The sequence below is a fragment of the Haliotis cracherodii genome, unplaced genomic scaffold, assembly GCF_022045235.1.
Source record: "Haliotis cracherodii isolate W230 unplaced genomic scaffold, xgHalCrac1.p SCAF_14, whole genome shotgun sequence".
Taxonomy (NCBI): domain Eukaryota; kingdom Metazoa; phylum Mollusca; class Gastropoda; order Lepetellida; family Haliotidae; genus Haliotis; species Haliotis cracherodii.
Window position 1 is genome coordinate 23,128,756 of NW_027266269.1, and position 15,035 is coordinate 23,143,790.

Sequence of the window (15,035 nt, forward strand, 5' to 3'; positions counted from 1 at the left end):
TGCTCGTGCGTCTGTTTTTAGACCCCAATATACCAAGTCGCCTTCTGTCACCAACAATCAAGTTACTGGGCCTACCTGCTCCCTTTCTATTCCATCTACACTGTCAATAGTTTTCAAAGCATGGCACACAGTTGATAGTGGAATGTCTGTTCTTTCTGTAATGACCTGTGCTCATATGATTCCTTGATTGTATAATTCAGAAATAATATTTCATTTTTCCAAAACTGGCACTTTCACGATGGTCTTGATTGCAGCCTGCCAGCTTGTTCACCAAGGGAGACAACACTAGTCATTCTTTCCAATTATCAAAAGTCTGTAGAAGAATAAGTTCTACATACACCCTTGATGACTCCTGATGGCCAAAATGGTTTGAACAATTCTGGTCAAACTATATAAGTTAAAGGCACAATCGATCGTAGGTACAATCGACAGTACAACCTTTCTACGAAGAGTGACCATAGGACTTTTGCTGAAAAAATAGCGATGGCGTCAAGTTTCCAATAAGAAGGGCAATATTCCGGCAGTTTCTTGGTGTCTACATTTCACATCACTTGAGACACAATCGAGCATGCTCTTTCTGAAAGATTTCAAAGACGTCGTCATGTTTGGTGTTTGATCAGGGTTACAATAATCAAGGAATACGCAAGACATAAGCAAAACAAAGTTTTATTTTAGACATGTGGAGGACATCATCACTGTTTGATAGTAATTCCTAAATACAAGTTCCTGATAAAGTAGGAATCGTACAATCGACTCTGTTTTCAGCAGATACTTTTTGTGAATATGAAAAATATTTTTGTTGTTGTTATTTACATCATAATCTAATCCTGACAAGAAACGTTCTTGGCTAGCTGGATTCGTCAGGTGTGTATGAACGATTATCTCCATAATGACAGTATACCATGCGACCATCATTATAGTCAATACAAATGGTAACCTGGCAACCAGCATGCTATGGCAACGTATGGCATATAATAATAAGGTGGGGATGTGTAGAGTAGTTTGATAGCATGTTCGCGATTTTGGTTTGCTGAAATTTAAAACGGCGTTGTTACGGAAACGAAACATACAAATCATGCGCATGAAATGACAATGCTGTATTTTTCTAGCATTAGGGGATACTTCAAAACCGTCTTAATGCACTTAACTTCTGCATCTGACTGTTTCTGGTAATAACTTGCCATTCAAACCCTTGATGTCATAATCCTGTGTCTTTTTTTCCCTCAAGCATTACTTTTCCGCTTAACACGGTCTATACAAAACAAAAACTATAATCCGGAAATCGTCATTAGGACATATTCCTTAGTATTCAAAGTGTATATTATTTTTAATGAGTGATGAACAATGAAACTATCTTAGATAACATGTAATATGTTTTAATTCCACATTGTTTGGATGCTCAGGTTCACTGAAAATATTTTGAATTGTTTTTTGTTTCATATTATAAATTAACCCAGTCCCCCGTGGTTGTATGTTGCAGTTAGTTGTTTGATTTGGCCTTCACACGGCGTCGCACTGCATTCAACTTTAATATCGCGAGATCTCGGACCAAAGGCTTTTGAGTCACTATATTGCTGCTTGAATCCTGATTACCGAGTTAATTTCAGACGCACAATTTTGAAAAAAATTATAGCTGTGCAAGAAGATAAACAAACATAAAGCTAAAAAATACTGCTTTTAAATACCTTGACCTTGAGAGTATCTGGACAGAATTTTCAGAATTAAAATGGGACTTTAAATAACCATACATGTATGATAAATAAGATTATTTTTTCACGATTCTCCAAAGGAAATATGTACATGCTGTAGTGAGATACATTTACTCTACATCTTGCGGGAAGAAGATGTATTCCTCGAGACGATGAATGCGAATTTCTATGTTTAAACAAATAGCAGATTATCAAAAGTTACATAAATATCATTGAGTGAGTTGGGTTTAATGTTGTAACAGTAGTCCAGATATATCCTGCGAGTCAGCTTAATGTGGGAGAAAGCCCGACCTGATGCATGTCTCAGACGTTTACCACTTCGGGAAAAAACACGAGAACGGGTATGGCGCTGACAAACCTAGAAACATAATCGGGGCGAACCAGGATTCAAACCTACCATCATAGGTTTTCTTATTCTTCTCTGCATTAATTTTACATTATTATAACCAATACCTGTTTTTGCCAAGTGCAAAAACAATGTGATTATATTTGAGTATGTGGATCTGCCATCATACGTGAGTACGTGCATTATTATTGGCAGATTGATACTCTTTACCACATATTTATTTTTGTGCAAGAAAGTGCTGACATACGATTTGCTGTTTTTCAAACTACAGCTAACACATGCACATGGAGCAACTGTATTGAGAAAGACTCGAAATATATAGATATCACTGTCTGCATACCAGTCTTGTCTCATTTGTGGTTAATATGCGGTTTATGCCTTTCACTTCTGCCATGCAGAAGCTCAAGGTACATTCCCTCTTGTTTACTTTCACATGCATAAATGCACCTAAATAGCATCATGATTATGCATTTCTGAGGCAAAACATATGGAGGTGAATCGCCGTGTTTTTGTACTTGACATGTTGTGGTTTTTGTCCCAAAATAGCGGGACAAGAGTCTGGAAAGAGCTAGATGTTTTGTGTACGTCTTCTGTGGCCAATGGTGCTAAATATTAAAACCCTGCGGTTGAAAGGAATGACCCTTTTCCTCAATTTGACCAATTAATGTCCATTTTTCTTCAGTTTACTAGGTCAAGCGATCTTGGAAAATTCACAAAAATGGTGCTAAGAGTTCGCAAATTTGGTTTTACGCCTGGATGGTTAGTTGTTGGGGTGAGTGTGAAGTTTCACTATTTACTACTTTCGGTGGATGAATCGGATGTGCGTGTATGTGTGTGCTTGCATGCCTTAGTGGCAAAATGTAATGTATTCCAGAATGCACTGAAAAAATAATTTTGGTTGATAGCTGGGTGCTCTCTGATGGAACGACCATTTGATGCTATTTTGGATGGAGACCAGATGCCTTTTTTAAGCAAAACCAGATATTCCTTTGTAATAAACACTGTGAGCCTGAATAGTTGTGTAATGGAAAATACACATTGAAACCATGTAACTTTTGTGGTAGTCAATTTCTTTTTAGTTTCGTTTCGTTTGTTGTTGTTTAACGCCACACTCAGCTATATTCCACCCTTACGACGACGGTCTGTAAATACTCGTGTCTGGACTAAACAATCCAGTGATTGATATCCTGAGCAATGATCCACGCAATAGGGATACGACCACATGCTTACACCACGTCAGCGAGCCTGACCACCCGATCTCGTTTGTCGCCTGTTACGACAAGCATAGTTGCCTCTGACGCGAGCATAGTCGCCTCTTACAGCAACCATGGGTTGTTGAAGAATAATCCTTAGCTGGATCTCCCGGGTCTGGGACAATGTCTTTTTTCGATAAAACCCCAGGCCCTCCCCAGAGTATCAAATGGTCAGTCCCTTACAACACTCACTTCATTGGATTAACCGAAATGTATCGATCGTTAGTTCCTACATGTTACTTTTTGTAAACCATTTTTGAAATTGCATTGATTTATACTGCGTGTGAGCTGGGTTTGACGCCGCTTCTAACAGTATTCCAATCATATCATGGCGTGTCAGCTTAATATGGGAAGAAGGACCGAAGTGATGCAGGTCTCAGACGTTTACCACTTCGAGAAACCCTCGAGCACGGGTATGGGGCTGACAAACCTAGAACCCAGATTCGAACCCACAATCATAGGTTTGTGGCGTACACAGGGGACGCAACTCTGCACAGCAAATCGCGGCGCCTTAGACGACTGGGTCACCCGTGCCCCCTAATTTAAATTGTGTGTAAGTGCGGTACTGGTTAGGACTGAACAGGCTTACATGCTTACATTGGATTCGTGAGCCAATTGTTCATCAGAATACATGTTCAAAGCTTTCAGCTCCTCTCGGTACAAAATCACCCCGGGGTCTTGAACTGTACCTTTTCTGCGAACACCTGGTGTCGTCATGTATTTTCTGTGGTCCATTCATCTGGTTTTCATCACTGTTTTGCCTTGTTGTTCTCTGTCGTTGACGTTCTGTATTTCTTTACAGGTCGAGGTAGGGCGTAAGCGTACCTACAAGCGACACGAAACCACTGACATATATTACACTTATATCAACCAGTGGTTCCAGAGAATGGATGGGTGGCATTTCTTCGATAATGAAGAAACTAAATTTGTAATGCCTTACACCATGGTGTCCACGTTCACCACAGAATACTGATAGGTATTTATGCAATCTGTGTAATCTCGGAAAAAGGAAAACGATTAGATGGACAGTGTAATAGTGTAAGTGGCCTTAAGTCCAATAATTTACAATAGTAGTGTGTGAATGAGTTGGGGTTAACACCGCTTTTAACAGTATTCCAGTTATATCGCGGCGTGTCAGCTTTATGTGGGAGGAAAGCCCAAAGTGATGCAGGTGTCAGACGTTTAACCTACGATCACGGGTATGGTGCTGACAAACCTAGAAACATAATCGAGGCGAATCGGGATTCGAACCCAAAACCATAGGTTTCTGGCGTGCCCAAGGGACGCAACTCGGCACAGCGAAACGCTGCGCCTTTGACATCTAGGCCATCTGTGACCCCCCTACAATAGTAGAGAACATATCTGCAACGTAACATTGACCTTTAAGATGTACTTTTTGTGAACAATAAAGATTACAATAAGGTATTTTTTCATAGTTTTCCATAAACGTCTTCGTGGGGATACATACTAGCCACATAAAGAAACTGTGCACGGAGAAAATATATTCTGGATTGAAATATAACACAGCAAGAACAAAATGATGCAGACGCTGTAGCAGCTGAATGATCGGACCATAAGAAAATGTCAACGGGACCTGAACAACATCTGTTACGATGACGTCAGAAGATCAAAATGGAGTAGGGGGTCAAACGACAAAGTCACAAAGTTAATAACGGGTATGACCACCCTGTGCGTGAATCACAGCAGTGCATCGGCGACGCATGGAGTCCACCAAATGGGCATGGAAGGCCTGGGGAATGGCCTGCCATATCCTCCTTAAATCCTGTGCCAAGTCACGGACGTTATCTGGAGGATGTGGAAGACGACGCAGACGGCGCTCCATTTCATCCCACACATGCTCTATTGGGGAGAGATCTGGAGAAATTGCAAGCCATGGCAGTAATATGACATTGTTATGGTGAAGGAAATCCATTGCGACCCTAGCCGTGTGAGGACGAGCGTTGTCCTGTTGAAATGTCAATCCCGGGCCATGACGTTGCAGGAAAGGAATGACCACAGGCCTCAGAATCTGATCTCTGTAGCCAACACCGGTGAGATTGCCCTGAACAACCACCAAAGGGGTTCGGTGCCGTGCTGTTATCCCACCCCAAATCATCACAGAGCCAACCCAAAACGATTCCTCTCCACAATACAGTTGCATGCATAACGGTCTCCCAAACGCCGGTAGATACGTTGGCGCCCGTACCTACGAGCGACACGAAACTACTGACATATATTACACTTATATCAACAAGTGTTTCCAAAGAATGGATAGGTGGCATTTCTTCAATAATGAAGAAACTAAATTTGTAATGCCTTACACCCTGGTGTGCACGTTCACCACAGAATACTGATAGGTATTTATGCAATCTGTGTAATCTTCATTTAAAAAAAAGCTCATAGTTTAAAAGAAATACCTCGGTACACAATTAAAGGTTCCCTGATACTAACGTGGCTGATTATAACATGCGGCAAACATTCCCTCACTTCAGGCAAGTAGCTTGTGTGCATCTCAATCTGATTGGTTTGCCTACCTCGACGATAATCACTCGAATCCTACAAATCAACATAAGTCTCTCAACTGCGCATGAATAAATACAAAGTAATTGTTTTCAAGACAAGCCAAAATGTCTGAAGATATGTTTTCCCAGGTCAGTTTGAATTTGGGAAAATATGAGAGCGTTTTCGCCTTGGACATGGATGATGCCATGCTGAAAAAGTCCTGATGGCAAAGAATGATGGCAAGTATTTAAGGACTGACGCCTCTATCAAGTTCATGCGAATAAACGCTGGATTCATGAATACTATCTTGATGATGCGTTACCCTGTAAACATTGTGTCATAAATAAATATTCCTGCAAACATAACAAAATATTATTACATTTTTAACCCCCTGGTATGTAATACGGAGTATATAGTAATCAGCAATCCAGCACAAGACAGAAACTTGGTCATACTGCAGGGTGACAACTCACACAGTTGCGATGCTCTCGATAACTCTCTTGTCAGACAATCGGAAACTTCTCATGGGGATATTTAAAATGGTCAATTCTGCCTGGTCAATTCTGGTTGGGTCAACAACGTCTTTGGTTAAAATAATTAGGATAAACAAGTCTGGCCGCACTGATTGTCAATTCAGTCGTGACAAGATCAGTACAGACGAGTCCATTTTGACTCAGCTAATGAATATATTTTGATACGTGACTTTCAATTTAGAATTAATTGTCCTTTCCTTGCCATTTTAAACACAACACAACAATGAAATCTTAATCGGCAATAAAACAAACAAATTAAATATTATCTTCGTGTTAACATAAATTTCTTAAGATGTTATACAGCTAACCCCTCTAGTTAAAAAGCGTCGTCGATGAAATGCTCTGATCATACAAGTACACTTGACATTGGCTTGAAAGCTACGTTTGGCGTAGATGATATGTTAACATTAATATTGACTTTAGGCAGTCGAATATATTACCTCATATATTGTCACTTTCATGCTCGTACCGTGTTACGCATGTGTGGCAAAGCCACGGAGTATAGTCGATCTCCAATTGGCTGACATCAGACAGTACACAGTGTTAATTGAAATCGCATTAAGGTAAAGATGACATAGGAAGTTATAACCACTTTCTGTATATGGGATACCATTCTATTCTCTCAAATATTTATATAGGATATTATACATATTAATTGTAATTCCATTTTTATCCACGTTTTAAACAGTCGCAAAATGATGCCTGGTGGTTAAAGCGTGCGTCCGTCACAGCGGAGGTTTGATTCCCGTAGTTATGCTGTGTGAAGCCCATCTCTGGTGTCCCCCATCGTGATATTTTAGGAATAGAATCCCATTCACTAGCTCAGTAACCAGCCCCGCCCACTCACTCACGTCACAGCCCCCACCCATGAAGGACTCACTCACTCATTCACTAAGCCCCCCCCCGCTCCCAGACACTCTCTCACTCACTCACTCACTCAATCACTCACTCACTCACTCACTCACTCACTCACTCGCTCACTCAGGAGAATGTATCGCCTGAAACCCGATCATAACCATCTTCGTGTGGAAGAATAATTAATGATCACAGGTATGTTCACGTAGTTTGTTTCCAAAACAAAAAAATGGACAACTCCATCACAACAATGGTATTTATCTTTTATCAACCGAGATCAAATGTACTACACTGGTCTCTCCAAAAGAAGATCTAATTTAAACAAAGTACTGTCGTGAATGCGAGACATTTTTTCACAGACTGTTACTACTTAAAAATCGATTAACTACCGATCTACCTCCCTGTGTTTCAAAAGCAGTCCAATCGACAGTTTTACAGGAGAAAAATTCGCCCAAACGCAGAAAGGTGAGATTTTATGAAGTCCATTGAGAGAATTCGGACACGGTCTGTAGACATTTACGTATGTGACTTTGTAATAATAATAATAATAATAAGGTCACTTGAATGTACTGACCTCCCCGAACGACTACTGGTTTTACTCAAGTCTTAAATGATTTGCTGGTGAACTTAACTTGAGATGTATTCGCAGGGGCAGGTGGTGACTTTCGACCCATTTCTTTTAAAAGAGGAATTTTTCAGGGCGATTCATTTATCCCATTGCTTTTCTGTTTGTCACTAAATCCTTTAAGCATTTGCTCAGCAAAGAGGAAGGTTATCCCCCGGGACGTCCTCAGCACAGATCCCCAAAACCACTTACTCATCTCCTTTTCATGGATGATCTTGAACTTGTTGTCAATGGAGGATCTACACTCAGAGAATATAATCTGTTTGTTGATTCTTTTTACAATGATATCGGCATGTCCTTTGGACTCGACAAATGCAACATTCTCCATTTGAAACGTGGCAAGGTCGAAAAGGGAGGATCAGTTAGTTTACTTGGGGGAGGAGTTATTGACCCTCTTGTGGAAGGTCAGTCAAATACGTTCGTAATGATGCAGATTAGGGACAAACTCCAGAATGCCCACATCAAATACAAACTTTCAGGGGAGTACAAATGTTGACTTAAGAAAATCTTCAAAGCTGAAGTGTGGCAAAAAATGTTAAAGCTGAAAATACTTATACCTGTCCTATTATACTCGTTTGATGTTGTTGATTGGAGGAAACAAGAAATTCAGGGTATTATCACCCTCACACGAAGAATTATGTCAGGCAATAGATCCCACCACCCTCGCTGTTCCCTCAATCGCTTATAATCACCAGCCATAATGGGAGGGCATGGTTTGAATAACGTGGAGGCTTTTCATGATGGAATTGTTTTGTGCACGTTTGCACATTTTTATTTGTTTGATGATCCTCTTGTGAAGCATTTCTCATGAAGACTCATGATGAAAACAAGGCATTCCAAAGTCTAAAACGGGCCAAGTATGTGGGACATAATCTCAATGTCAGTGTTAATTATATTGATGGTTCTGTACTGCTCAACCAAGCGATGAGCCATATCAAGTCGGCCCAGATTTACCTTTTTCAAGGAGAGGCTTTCTGCATCGAGTTTATATTCAGTGTGTTGATAAGATCAGCAACCCTGCAGAGTCCTTCGCTTGGATAACGCGGCTGGCCTGACAAGTGAAACAGAAGGTTTTCTGTTTGCTGCTCAGGACCTTAGGTAATGAATTCAATGAGACTGCCCAAAGCATTGTAAGTGGATGCCCAGCTTTGGCACACACACAGTATCCTAAGCGACATGATGGTGTAGCTCGATCAGTTTAGCACCGTCTTTCCCATGCTTGTGGTTTTGACTCATGGGACCATCCATGGTACGACCCAGACTATGTAGAAGACGTCATGGAAAATGATAGATACAAAATTCTTTGGAATAGGCCCGTTTACAGCCTCAGACGTATTCAGGCAAACAAACCTGATCTTGTCCTTTTTGATAAATGCAATGAAATCATTTATATCACTGAATTTACGGTCCCTTTTGACACTGATGTGATTGACAAGATTCATGAAAAACATGGCAAATATGCAGACCTCGTTTTCGAAATGTCACGCTTGCATCCGAAGTACCAAATGTCCGACTCCCCATGTTGTCGTTGGCTTAGGTTTGGTACCACCCAATCTGTTGACTAGCATTGGGAGAGTACCCGTGTTTGCACTCAGGAATACAGCCATTCTGACAATTTGGCTAATGCAGAAGGCTGCAGTGTTGGGGAGTCTTCACAATCTCTGAAAAGTTCTGGGTGGGTTTGACTAGGCAGCGCTTCCTGGGAGAAGTCCCACACGCTATCTGGGCTGCGTGTAGAGGGGGCAAGGGCCCTGAGCTGATAATGAGCCTAACCAGCCTGTCTGTTCCAGGATCACCCAAATCCTCTTTGCTGCATTTTTTTTTTTTAATCTCTAAATAATAATAATAATAATTAAACAAAAATCGCCTGAATAAGAGACTAGTAAAATACAAGACAGATCCTGGAGAAACAACACGGTCACGTTGTCAGACATTGTGAGCACAACCCTACTTAGCCTACCTTGGCAAACCGCATTATCAGTTGTTCAAGGGAGGTCACTTTATCTCACTCCATCGGACGGGCAAAGTGGGCCCACATTCGAAACTAAGGAACTCAGTAGACTTTAAATCAAATATATCTACCAAATTGATTACTTAAAAACTCAATCGAAGAGTCACTTATTCGTTCAAAATGCATGAAATAGTATCAATAAAGTAAAACAATACCAAACGACACGAACACTTGCCCCGCGAAACTAGGCCGTGGGCTCATCAATATTCATGAGGGTATTCCTTTTGTGGAACAGTTCCCACGTCATTGGTTGAGATTTTGACCTTTGACGTCATAGATAGGGGTCATTTGCTAATCGCTTTACTACGTCTGCCAATTTTTTACTACGGAGAGTTCTATGGCAGTATCATCACCCCCTAATTATGGGACATGGAAGAAATTCGAGAATGTTGCGTTAATTTATCGTGTGTCAAGAGTCTTCATGTTTGTAATTCCGAGTTCTGGCTAAAGAGGAATTACCCTATCTTCAAGAGCAAGGACAGATTCTGTAATTTTTGTGGATTTACATCTCAAGAAAACTGTGCCCTTATTGAAGATTATCAGGAAGATGAGGTAAATGACCACTTATAATCACATGGATCTAAACCACTCTTTCCTGAACATGATTTGGATGTTCTGTGTTACTACAAATACCAACTAAGGCAAAAGAAAACCTTCAACAAAAGGAGATATAAAAGAAATACTTTGAATGCTGTTTTTTATATGAACAGACTGAATTTGAAATTCTACATCCATCAGACATTTAGATATCCACCTAAGAACACAATTGAATTTACTATCCGGACACTTTTAACCAAATATCTGAGTGGACTTCGGGAAAAGTATAATGAACTTGGTGCTTGTTTTTGTGTGTGTTATTCATAATAATGTTTTTGTCAGGTCATTTGAATGAACATAGTCGCGTTGCTAAGGGTTTGCCTGCCAAGGAAGGAAGAGTAAAACAGTTCTTGTTTTGGTGGTCCAAAAAAAAGCAATCTTACATTACTCATATTGCCATATTTACCCCCACCAATATTGTGGAAAATCTTGTTTCAAATTGGAAATAAACTAGTGTCCAAAAGAAACGATACCAACTTATTTTCAAAATTGTTTTTTACTAAGTGAATTGGCTAGTATGAAAACATGCCAATTCGTATTGCATATCCCAAACACGGCATAGTGGAAAAAAAATACCGGGAACACTTCCGGGAAAAAACGTAAATTTCGTTACATTTCCCTCTCTAGCATGTTCTGCTAGTGCATAAAAACTGTATAAAACGGCTGATCAGACACGTTGACATCACAGCAACAAAAAGAACACAAGATATGCCACGTTTGACAGCCATCGAGAGAGAGAGAGCGTCACACGTCGACGTCGCCAGAAGGTTGGGCTGCGCACGCATTACTATCACCAGGTTGATGCAGCGGTTACGTCAGACAGGTCAGACGTCAGACAGGCCCAGGAGTGGAAGATCACGAGTAACCACGCCCCGTGAAGATCGTTACATCCGGGTATTACACCTGAGGAACCGCACCGTAACAGCGACGTCCACGGCGGCTACAGCACTGGGACACAGGATCAGTCGACAGACCGTCTACAGGAGACTACGGCAGTATGGTATCCGGCCACGTCATCCCTACCGCGGACCGCTCCTGACGCCTCGACACCAGAACAACAGACTGATCTGGGCCAGGCGAGTTCGACGTTGGCAACGGCGGGACTGGGCACGTGTTATGTTCTCTGATGAGAGTAGATTCCTCATCTTCAGAAACGATGGACGGCAGCTTGTATACCGACGATTTAGTGAACGTTTGGCGCCTAACTGTATCCAACAGGTCCGGCCGTTTGGAGGTGGAGGGTTAATGGTTTGGGGTGGCATATGTGGTGACGTCAAAACGATGCTTGTCGTAATTCGTGGAAACCTGACTGCACAGCGTTATCTTGATGACATCCTACGGCCTGTTGTGGTGCCCTTTATTCAGCAACAACCTCTTGGACTCCTTTTCCAACATGACAATGCAAGGCCACACACAGTAAGATTGACACAGAACTTCCTTGCCAACGCGAACGTACAGGTTTTGCCATGGCCCGCATGTTTACCGGACATGAATCCCATCGAGCACTTATGGGACCACCTCGATCGGCAAATCCGACGTCGCCGTGTGCCTCCAGTCAACGTCCAGGACTTGGAATGATGTCTCCTCGAGGAATGGCAACGCATCACTCCCAACGTCATCAGTCCGTAGGCGTGTTCTGGCATGTATTGATGCTCACGGTGGACATACCCGCTACTGACTTGACTTTGAGACATTTCCCGTTGTTTCTGTGATCAGTGCTCTAACAAAATGTTCATTTTTCGACCCCACCCATCTTTAAAGGCTTGTCATATTGGTTGTACAGATTTTATTGAAATGAAATTTTTGTACAGATGTTGTGAAAGGATTTCTCAAAAGCATAACACCAATCCTAAACTTCTGCATTGTTTAGTTTTTCTTTTATGTCGTTGCAAACAGGTGGTATCGTTTCTTTTGGACACTAGTTTATATATCGACACAACAGTCTTTACAACATGTAACTTTTCAAGATGACTCAGTTGAACGTATCTTTGGGAACAGCTACATGATGTACCAATTTGCAATTATTTCCCATGAAGGATTCAAGATTCTACTTGTCAGAAGATTGGATGGACTAACCTTTGTTGGAAGATTGTTCTGGTGGGTAGAATCACTTTTGTGTACTGGCATTTACTCCAAGCCATACAGTTGTTGGATAGCCATGGAAGCATTCAAGCATTTCACTGGACATTCTATTTATTGAAACATCATGGAATGTGATTTAATTTAGATTGGTGCGATATGTAATGACTTTGAAAAGACCTGTGATTTTATGAAAGAAAACAATCTGATAGCTTCAACAATGAACTGTGATAAATTTATGTCTATGTCATGGCAGAAAGATAAAAAGAACAAATCAGATGTCCATGTGTAGCGTTGTACTAAATGTAGAAAATGTAAATCTGTTAGATTTGGAAGTTTCTGGTAAGGCCAGAAAGCTTCACTTGGCACACTGTTAATGATTTTGTACCTTTCTTGCCAGGACGTTCCAGGTCACATCACTGTAAAAATGTTGAGTGTGTGTGAGAACACCGTGATTTAATGTCCGTTCTCTTCTGGACGATCCTGTTGTCCTTGGGGGAATTGGTCAGGTGGGGGAAATGGATGAGAGTAAATGGGAGAGGAAGAGAAAGTACAACATGGGTTCCAGTCAGGGCATTAGAAACTTGTGGATCTTTGGCCTTATAGATAGGCAAAGTAAGAAGGTTCTGCTTTTTAATGTTCATGACAGAACAACAGACACCCTATTGCCAATAATCATTGCTCATGTTGAAGTCGGTACACAAATAATTACTTATGAATTCAAATCCTTTATTTATCTACAAAAGGCAGAGTATGAACATGACACTGTAAAACACAAGGATGGGTATGTGAACCCCAAAACTGGGGCCCATACTAACTCCATTGAAGAATTTGGGGGCAATGCAAAGGCAAAGTTTAAGTCAATGCATGGTGTCCCAAGAGAACAGTTAGCTGCTCATCTTGATGAGATTATGTTCCGATGGAACAACAAGAATGAATGTATGTTAACCCTCATACTTGACCCTATGAACTTATACTACACATTTGTATGAATATTTGAATGAATCAAACCAATTTGATAAATTCTGATCTCTTGATGAGAATGTAATCTATTGATTATCTCATTGCCCAATTCGCACATTTGTTTTGAAATATAGAAATGTTTCCATCAAATTCATATGAACATAGCATCCGTTATGGTGACACTGTTACCTTTGATTCAAGTTGCCTAAGTTGTGTTTCCAGTATTCAGTGTGAAATATGATATTGTTTGCATCAATATCAAACTCAATCATTGTGATAATCATGACAGAGTGCAGAATTATTGTTCGTTGTTTTGTTTTTAAACTGTTATTCTTAAACATTCCCGAGATTGACATGTTATATGCTGGTGTTGCACAGATTGTAGCTGATAATATGTCAGATAGTTCCTGTTTCAATAGTTCTGGTGAAACTAACCGTGATAGAAATGACGCGTGGGTGAGTGTTTCATAAATAAATTGTCATTACCATGATTACAATTTTGTTCCCATTAAAATATCCACACTGGGTATTTTGTTTGTGACATTATTGAATTTGTTACCGTTTCTATATGATTAAAATATTTGTGGAAGATAAATATCAATGTGTATTGAGGACGCTGACGTCTGAGTTCATATTTGAAAAGATAAAATGAAACAGAGTTCCTATCAAAAGCTGCTATTGTGATAACTAATACTAAATGATCTGAATATCATTGTTATATTGCTTCTGATGTCACATGGTTGGATGAAATGATATGCTGAGTCTTTTTGTTTTGTTATGAATTAATAAATTATGAATGTTGGCGAGATCATTTGTCATTCTTTTTCATAACTACGGTTCCATTACTACACTCAATAGATTAGTTTTCATATGGTGAGATTTGTTGATTTACTGCATTTTTATAATGTGGGCCCACCCATCAGAATCTCTATAGAGATAAAAAAAAGTGGGCCCACATTTCTGTTTTCCCTCTAAGCCTTGTTTTGAAGGTGAGATCATTTGTCTTCTGTTTTATAACTCTGGTCAAAATAATTTTTTTAATGGTAAGAATTGTATTGATTTACACATTTTTTAAAATGTGGGCCCACTCAGAAAAATCGCTATAAAGATACAAAAAAGTGGGCCCACATTTCGGTTTTCATTCATGACGCATACAGTTTCGTCGGTGATATCTCCAATTATCTACAATTAATTACATGATTAGGACTATGAAATGGCCTACCTTACATGTCTCAGATTTTTGTTCCACACCACAAGATGCTCAGTGTTTCAGTAAGAAAGTCCCTCCCAAATGTAGGCCCAAATCTGTTACCTCCAATAACCAGCTAGTAAGTGATCCACAATTCAGTAATGTTGACAAAAACTTGTAACAATCGTGAGGCATGCTACTGTTGTTCGTATTGATGGGATTGATTCACTAAATAGAATAGTTTTAATGATGAACCGAGTGACAGGCGGAACAGATTATCGCTTTCACAGCGCCATGTTTTTCTCGGATACGTAACTAAACAGCATAGCTCCAATGCTCCACTGATAATGCGGTTTCGCCTGGCTAACTGTAA

The 15,035-nt window shown here is 40.3% G+C and overlaps 1 protein-coding gene across 1 annotated transcript in view; it reads left to right on the forward strand.

Annotated features, from left to right (window-relative positions):
- The window catches only part of LOC139460304 (uncharacterized), a 56,632-nt gene extending 52,351 nt beyond the window's left edge, over window positions 1-4,281 (forward strand). Inside the window, exons 4-5 of the mRNA XM_071241796.1 lie at window positions 2,738-2,827; window positions 4,111-4,281. Coding sequence (XP_071097897.1) covers window positions 2,738-2,827; window positions 4,111-4,281 — 261 coding nt within the window. The remainder of the gene's footprint in view (window positions 1-2,737; window positions 2,828-4,110) is intronic.
- Window positions 4,282-15,035: the final 10,754 nt, after the last annotated feature.